This window comes from Helianthus annuus, chromosome 4 (genome assembly GCF_002127325.2).
Source record: "Helianthus annuus cultivar XRQ/B chromosome 4, HanXRQr2.0-SUNRISE, whole genome shotgun sequence".
In the NCBI taxonomy this organism is placed as follows: domain Eukaryota; kingdom Viridiplantae; phylum Streptophyta; class Magnoliopsida; order Asterales; family Asteraceae; genus Helianthus; species Helianthus annuus.
In genome coordinates, this window is record NC_035436.2 from 167,085,373 (window position 1) to 167,094,666 (window position 9,294).

The window sequence follows — 9,294 nt, forward strand, 5'->3', positions numbered from 1 at the left end:
CTACACAAGCACTTAAAAACGCCGGTGTGCATTTTTTTCAAATATAACGCCCGGAAACGCCGGGTGTAGTGGGAGGGGGGGGGGGGGCGTTATCCGGCGTTTTTTTTTTTTGAAAAATTTTTAAAAATCACGCTCCACTACGGGTGGTCTTAGTAGTACCATGGTTGTGAATTATGACCCATACACCAACAACCTCGTTTTTAAACTTTGAATTTTAGTTAGTGTGCAACTCATTTGATTTTAAAAGAAAATTAACATTTTAAAAGACATTCAAGACTTCAAGTAGAATTTTTAAATCCGATTCAGTAGTCTTACATTATGATGCTGTAGAAATAAAGACGATTAATGACATGATCAGGAAATGGGAAGCAATGAAAAACTAAAGACGCTGTTACAAAAATATGGTAGCAGAAAAACTGAAAATGTTGTTACAAAATTATATAAATATAGCAAATATGGTCCCGGCGGGGCTCGAACCCGCGACCTTCGGCTCATAAGACCAACGCTCTAACCAACTGAGCTACGGGACCATTTTGCTTTTACCTTTACGAAGTAGAAATATATACCAACATAACTTGGCTTATTTTTTCAATTTAAAATACAAATATCTTTGATCAAAGTGCCTAAAGGTCTAAACCAAGCTGGAAGTTTTAGCCATCTTCCACCATCTTTCGATGACTAAAACATTATATGGTGAAAGAGTTAGTTTGTTTAAAGCATCATTGTTGAATGTTATATATATATATATATATATATATATATATATATATATATATAGTGATACAAATATGTAAATTCATAACACGAAAAATTAATAAAAAGATAACTCAATATCTGCTAAAAAATACAGAGACAATATCTTTGATTTAAAATTTCCATACTTTCACAATAAAATTATCATTTTACCAACCCAAAAATTGGTAAATACGAGACCATAACATACATCAACACATCAGTTGTAATTTGTAAATACCAGGATATATATTAAGTACAATGAGACAGAATCAAAAGTTAAATGCAACATATATAATTGATCTAGCTTATGACCAACCCCAAACGACGGTAAGAAGATACAACATGAGTATCGCAATAGGGTAAAACAGATAACCCACAAAAGCGGTCCAAAGTGGGAAAATTGTCCTTGTACTTGTGAAAATTCCCATTACTACACAGATCACCAACACAACTAGAACCTCCGCAGCTACATCCCATGGAATGTCCTTTATATACACCGTTAAAAGAAATGTTGACAAGTTACTCATGTTACTCATAAACAATCCTGAATAGATCTACACAAGCAAAATCAAATTTGTTTTCAACATTATTGTTTATATTGTGTTAGGACAAATTAATATAGGTAAATTGGGAACAATGGTGACAAGAACTAAAAAAGCAAATTAATGGAGAAATATGAATACCCGAGAAAGAGTTAAAGATGCGGCACGCTGAGTCTTTTGTCTTGCTGAGGTAATCATTGATAATAGACGTGGTGTGTTTATGGCACACGGTATTACAAAGTACGGGATGAAGAAGGAAGGGATGTTTGCGTCATTAGCAAAATTCACGACATTCGTTATGAGTGATTGTGCAATGAGAACCGTCATAACAATCCCAACGAGTACCAAAGCGAAAGCCTCCAAGTAGTCCCAAATTGAACTTTGATCATCAACATTTGTCTTCTTAGGTATCAAAATCTCTTGTTCTTCATCTCCATTCTATATAAATACATAAAATATATCATCACTTACTATTTAGTTACCCCATGTTTTCCTAAATTAGAAAGTTACCGCTTGATGTTTGGTGAAGAAACTAAGAGGGTTATAATCATTTCTAGAGAGTGATTTTCTTGCATCATGTAGCCATTTTGTGAGTACATTAACAAACTCATCCTCCTCAATAGATCCATCTCCTGTAATGTCAAGTTGACCGATAATATTGTCTACCAGATCTTCGCTTCGTTCACCATCTGCTTGCATTTGAATTCCTACAAGTAAAGTTTTCACCTCAGCACTAGTCACTTTACCATCGTTGTTACTGTCAAGTTTCTTGTAAAGGCTGCACATATATTTTTTTAACGTGATCATTAGATTTTGCTAGTTGCAACAAAAAGAGAGAAATTTTGAGGCAGATACTAACTATTTAATAAGTTGCACGTTTGCCTTTTCGTTTACAGAGAGTAGTTTCAATAATGTGTTCTTCACAAATTTTTGTCTCACATAGTCGTATCTTCTGTTTTGGATCCATGGTTGAAAGATCTACATTTGTAAACCGAAAACATAAATTTTAGTTATGTACAAAATTTATTATGTTGTAAGAACAAACTTTTTTTTTTTATACAAGTGGATAGTTTTTAAAATTCCATGACGACATAAGGGGCATTTTTGAAACATTTTGAAAATGAGGTCGCGGCACTTGATAAGTGCTACATAAACAGTAACTTTTTTCTTTAATTTTCATTTAACAGACGTTCCCTAACAAAATATAATATCTAATATTTATTAAAATTCTGAAAGCCGAGTTATATTCAAATAATGTATTTTTTAGTATCATGAGACTAGAAACTACATTATTGTGAATACAACTTAGTTTTCGATAAAATTCATAATGAAACATAGACAAAAAAATTTGGTTGTCTAGGATATTAAAAAAATAGTAAATTACGATTTTGGCTCCTGTGGTTATATCACTTTTACCCTATTAGCCTAAAATAGAATTTTTAACATCTGGGCCCCCATGGTCTCTATAACTAACTATTTTGGTCTCTGAATCTAACTTAACCCATTACGATTTTGGCCCCTGTGGTCAGACTCAGGGTAATGGGTTGAGTTAGACTCAGGGGCCAAAATAATTAGTTATAGAGACCATGGGGGCACAAATGTTAAAAAAATCTATTTTGGGCTAATATGGTAAAAGTGATATAACCACAGGGGCCAAAATAGTAATTTACTCTTAGGGCTGTAAACGAGCCGAACGAACACGAACGAGGCCTTGTTCGTGTTCGTTTGTTAAGGAAATAAATGTGTTCACGAACGGTTCATGAACACTTACCGAACGGGATTTTATGTTCGTGTTCGTTCGTTAAGAAAATGAGCGTGTTCACGAACGGTTCACAAACACAAGCGAACACAAATAAATTTGGCGAACGCGATGAAGGATAAAGGTGGATGGCCCAGAGAGTAGCACTAGAACTTGAATCCTTTATTGTGGAACGGAGGTAGATCATATTCGTCGATGTAAATAATGAGAAAAGAAAGGGAAATGGTGCATAAACAAGGTGAAAGAGGGTTTCCTAGTTTAATTGTTAAGGTAATGATATAAATAAATGTTTGATAGTATAAAAAGTATAGATAAAATATATGAAAGTATAAAAATCTTTAATTAAAACACGAACATAAACGAACGCAAATGAACGAATGTTCATGAACACCTTTCCGAACGTTCACGAACACAGTTGAACGAACGAGACCTTTGTTCATGTTCGTTCATTTAACTAATCGAACGGAATTTCTTGTTCATGTTCGTTCTTTATTAAACGAACAAACATAAACGAACTTCCCGCCGAACGGTTCACGAACTGTTCGCTGAACGTTCAGTTCGTTTATAGCCCTATTTACTCTTAAAAGAATTTTACATGTTATTAACTAAAGGAAAATTGAATTCTAGTATCCTAATTTTGATATATTGAATGATAACACTCTAAACTAAATAAATGTTTTGTGATATTCCCAATCTTTAACCTATTTTTTATTGGTGATTTTATACTAACTAAAAGTTAACCCAATTAGTTTTTGCTATCATAAACTGGTCATGTGACAAAAAAGTCAAAGTTTTATTGATGGACTGCTTATGTGGCAAATAAGTGAAATTTTTGATGATGTGTACTGCTTATGTTGCAAACTTTTGATGACATTGGCTGCTTTTGTGCTAGTCTACCTCAACGAAAACTAGATGGATTAACTTTTATTTAGTATAGGATTGCAAAGGTAAAATAGATTAAAAGTTAGGATTGTCATAAAATATTTCCTTGATTAGGACTGTTTCCAGCTAATATATCAAAGTTAGGATTATTATAATTCAAATTTTCTTAAATAACATATCAATTAAATGATGAATTTAAATTAAAAAAAATGTTTTGTGGAGATGCATTTAGCAAGTGTGACAAGCTTAATTGTGAAAAGATTTAGAAAGTACCCATCATGTCAACACATTATTTAAAACTACCCATTTATAAAAAAGAGTTAAATGTCATTTTAGTCCCTGTGGTTTGGATCATTTTACCAGTTTAGTCCAAAGGTTTGAAACGTTGCCATTTTAGTCCAAATAGTTTCAAGCATTGCCATTTTAGTCAACTGGGTTAACTCCGTCCATTTTTTATGTTAGCTAGAAGGGTAATTCGATCAATTTATATGGTCGAATTGCCCTTCTAGTTAACAGAATTACATATAGAATGACCGGAATGCCCTTCTAGTTAACAAAATAAAGGGATGGAGTTAACCTAGTGGACTAAAATGGCAACGTTTAAAAGTATTTGAACTAAAATGACAACTTTTCAAACCTTTGGACTAAACTGGCAAAATGACCCAAACCACATGAACTAAAATGACATTTAACTCAAGAATGCATATTTAAGAAAATTTTATCGGATTTTATAAAGTTTAAAACATAACCGGCTAACTGTTGGGAATCAGACATCGTATTTGCAGTGGAAGATTGAGATATGGATGCATTCATATTCATGGTGAAACCAAATTGAATGTTCAGAATGGTAGTATGAATGTCGGAAGTTCAAACGGAATAATTGGACAATTCGTATGAAACTGAATATGTCCTGATACCGGAAGTTATTGCCGGGAATCAAGAATGTATACTTCATCATTTTGGCGGTTGTGAATGGCGGGAATAACTGCCTTGCAGTTTGAATTATACCCGCTTATCTAACCCGCTTATCGTTCTTACATAAGTTATCATAATATCGAATAATGTACATGTTCTAATACTTATACATAATAAATATAAAGAAGTTTAATAACATCTCTAACATAACCCCCTTAAACTTAATTATGTTTCCGAGCATGCTGCATGACACTCCTGTTTGCTTCTTCAACGCCCTTCCTCGCATGATTAAAATCAAAGCGCCTCTGTTACTTTTGCTAGTTCCGGTTACTCTCCCATTCGTTTCCGGCAAAGAGAGTATAATGGTCCGAAGCAGCCTCATCTTGAGCATCACCAGCACTTTTCCTTCTCTCATGGCAGCCGAATGAAGGACCTTCTCCTTCTTTCACCACCTCCTTGTCATACACCTTCTCTTGAACCACTTTAAACTTGTAATAATATACTAAAACGTCGAGATACATGGCATAGATAATTCTCATGTATTCGGTAATCATATCCTAAATCCTTAGCAACCACCGGCCATAAATTGTCATTAGTGACACTCCGGTAGCCACCATCTCGTTCCACTATTATGTATAATCCCAGCAAATCAATCTTTCTTTTATTCAGTGCAAGCGGAGGAACCGACCCTGAAGATATTCCCATTTTGACGTTTAAGAACCAAGTCACCATCTCCTCGAACTTTGCCTCCAAAACATGTTTGTATTTGAATACAAACTCCCTGTCATCTATCATATCAAGTAAGGATTTGCAATCGGCGAATTCGTTGAACTCCATGGCCTTGATGATCATCAAACTGATGCGGGCCCAAGTGTGGAGGAGCGGGCCATCTTGTATTTGGAGGCCCAAGATCGTGTAACAAAAGGGGCTTCATTAAAATGGCTCTAACTTGGGCTACGGGGGGTCCGTTTTGTGCAACCAGGCGAAACGAACGTGGGAACGAGCTCCATCTTGCTGCAAACGCCTACGGCGGTTTGGGTCATCGTCCGGGCCAAAAAAACGCTTATTTCTATTAGTTATTTACGTTTTTATGTTTTTTGAGGTGTTTTGGGCATTTTGTTTTTGGGCTTGTGTTTGGCCCGTTGTCTTTTCTAGGCCCATTTCGAATTTCTGTTCCTATTTATATGTTGCTCTAGTAATATGAAAAAACAGACTTGAATTTTGAGATAACTCATATTTCACTTCAAATTCCGTGCCCTTTGGGTTGAATTTTGGGGTTGGGGAAGAACTACACAGGTTTTCGCAGAATCAACGTGTTTGATCTTCATTTTCGTAACACATGCTACATCACAAACTCCAATCCGTCTCTTGTGATGACAGATTTAATTCTTCGAAATAGGAGTTAAGATATCTTTCTTTGAATTCATCATCCATTGTGCTCACATCAAGTATTCCCTGTTTTTCTTTTAGTCCGATTTCCTCTTCCTTTGTCAAACCGCTCATATGATTCATGGAATTAATAACCTGTGTTGAGAACATTGGAAAGATTTTGCAAGTGTCACCAGACTTGTTAACCGTGTAACCTTGCAACGTCAATTGGTCCAAACTCAACACGTTCCGGTCTAATTCCGGTGAGTAGAATACACTTTGTATTCTCATGGTCTCATTGCTTGATTTTATTTCTACCGCCCCAACCCCTCGAGTAAATAAGAAATTTTTTTCCCTAGATCTTGTGTCGACCCCAACGATGTGTTTAATACGTTTAAACATATTCAAATTTCCAGCAATATGATGTGAAAATACAGAACTAACGTACCAGATGTCGCCCCATTGGCCTCCTTCGGTACCGATAACAATCATCTCTTGATGATCATTGATCACTCCTTGTTTCTGTATTCCTACGTTCACTGCCTGATGAATCAGTTGGGTCGCTTCGTCGTTTTCTTTCTCCTTGCAAGAATAAATCTGGTGCCCTGGTTGGTGACAATAATAACAAAGTCTCACTCGAGGAATTCGTTTCTCTTTATTGTTCTCTTCGTCTATGCAGTGTTGACATGGCAACATGGTTGATGTGGGTTTGATTTCTGTCTTCTTTCCCAACAGTGCTCTGATACCACTATGTTGGGAATCAGACATCATATTTGCAGCGGAAGATTGAGATATGGATGCATTCATATTCATGGTGAAACCGAATTGAAGGTTCAGAATGATAGTATGAATGCAGGAAGTTCAAACGGAATAATTGGACAATTCGTATGAAACTGAATATGTCTTGATACCGGAAGTTATTGCCGGGAATCAAGATTATATACTTCATCATTTTGGCGGTTGTGAATGGCGGGAATAACTGCCTTGCAGTTTGAATTATACCCGCTTATCTAACCCGCTTATCGTGCTTACATAAGTTATCATAATACCGAATAATGTACATGTTCTAATACTTATACATAATAAACGTAATGAAGTTTAATAACATCTCTAACACTAACCTGATACACACTGGAAGCAATGAAGAAACTCAATGTCATGATGAGAGCGATTAAAACTATCACCCGAGTTACTGACGTCGAATTGATGATTTTTGGGAGTTGAAGAATTAGAAACGGTATCATTGACACAAGCATGAGTCTCGCAGTGTAGCTTGTCTCACTATCGGTTGTAACACCATAAACTGATAAAAGTAACACATTATATAAAAGCAAATTATACTTAAACTAAACTCAGGTTGAGTTCAGATATTTAAATAGCTTGTAACTTAATTTATAAATTTGTGTACTCTATGCATCGCTGAGTGTTTGTGATCTTGGAAATCAAATACCTGTTAACTTCGTTAGAAATGATGGTTCTTCTTCCGAAAGTTGTGGTAAATTAGCATTGGCATTATCATGTGCAAGATCATAGCTTCCGAAAGCTATTACAGAAGGCCAAATCAGTGTTAGGCTCATGACTGCTGATCCTGCTAGGACACTCATTCCCATTGCAGCACTAATAGATGCACCTATGTCGTCGCTCGATAATTGTGATTCTGCGAATTTATCGTTAAAGTTAGCAAGGGGTACGTAGCTGAATTACGACGAAGTTTAATATGCTTATCCTGAATTATTAATTCACTGGAAACAATCCAATATTTTGGCATGTCTCCTTCTCAAAATCTAAAATTGAGTGGTCTATAATTACTTATAAAAAATCTGTGATGCAAACGTCCAATAGATATTTATATTTAATGAGATGTTTAGATCAACTGATATGTTATTATGAATTTAGATTTTAGGTGTTATACTTAATGAAATTAAATATTTGGATTTAATATAATAACGATACTACAGTATTTAAACTTTAAGTATATTCAAAAAAAAAAAAAAAACAATAAATCATTTATGTTGCATTCCGGGTATTGAGTCATGTACAACAATTTCGAATAATAGATCCGTCCAGTGAACCAGTAGTATGGCTTGTTTGATAGCCAATCTGATTTTCAAAACATTGCTGGTTTAATGCACATCAAACCGGTCAACCCTCCTTCCAGTTACCCCTATATCATATATAATCTCAGAACGCGAGTTAATGATAAATTTTGTTACATTTTAATATATGACCTTTTGAGTTTTAATAATATTGCACAATTTTGTTCTAGGAAAACATGGGAGAGTAAGAAGGCTGAAAATGGGAAGAAATGAAGCTCACCAAGGACAATGAAAAGGGTAGGGAAGTTTGCAAGAATATGGAACAAACTGGCTCCAAATATACCCGGTCCGATAAGGCTGAAGAATTTATTCGACCCCTTTGATATATAACTTTGACCTATAGACATCAAGTATTGATAAACCACAATCAAGAAAAGTCTTCCCCAAACACCACTTGTGCACGGCAAGAACCCGTATTCTAGTTCACATGTCACTGTTGCACCCTCAGTTTTCCCACAAAATCGCATCAAAATCGCCAACAAAATAATAAAACTTCCATTTTTTCCATATATTTTCATGTATTTTTTCTGGTTTCTCTTGGGCGAAAAGCACGAAAACTCACTGTTGATGAGGTCTTTGGAATATTGAAATGGTTTGGTGGGTTAGATTCCAAAGGTTTTAAGAACCTTTTGTGGGTTCTAAAAAACCTATAATTGAGAAAGAGTTTTTCTAACCACCTTGGACTCTTAGGTTGAGTTGTGGAGGTTGTTTAATTAAGGTTTAGGATCCATGTGGGGGTATATGTAATGGGTTTGTTTGAACAAGTTGGTGTACTAGAAACCAAAGGGCAACAACTTGTAGGAAGGTGACAATGGTTAAGTTAAAATAAAATACATTTCGTGGTTATCAAATATCTCGACGTATTTATCACGACATATGTGTGTATATATTAGAGGGCTACAAGACTACAAATATTATGAGAACTAATCAAAATCATTCATTTAATATATGTATTTTTCTAAAATTCTAACAAGACTAATAAAATAAATTGTTGGCA

General features: G+C 35.0%; 1 protein-coding gene and 1 non-coding gene across 2 annotated transcripts; both read right to left on the reverse strand.

The window, feature by feature from the left end:
- Positions 1-456: 456 nt before the first annotated feature.
- Positions 457-530, reverse strand: TRNAI-UAU. The gene has a single exon. It is a non-coding gene; the product is annotated as a tRNA-Ile (tRNA).
- A 429-nt stretch (positions 531-959) lies between these two features.
- On the reverse strand, positions 960-9,026 carry LOC110937244 (sodium/calcium exchanger NCL2). The gene is made up of 7 exons (XM_022179641.2): positions 8,518-9,026; positions 7,652-7,858; positions 7,323-7,504; positions 2,137-2,255; positions 1,788-2,055; positions 1,419-1,715; positions 960-1,289 (listed from the first exon to the last, which is right to left on the reverse strand). Exons 1-7 carry the CDS (start codon positions 8,813-8,815, stop codon positions 1,041-1,043), a joined length of 1,620 nt encoding a protein of 539 aa, XP_022035333.1. The 5' UTR covers positions 8,816-9,026; the 3' UTR covers positions 960-1,040.
- Between the last annotated feature and the right edge of the window lie 268 nt (positions 9,027-9,294).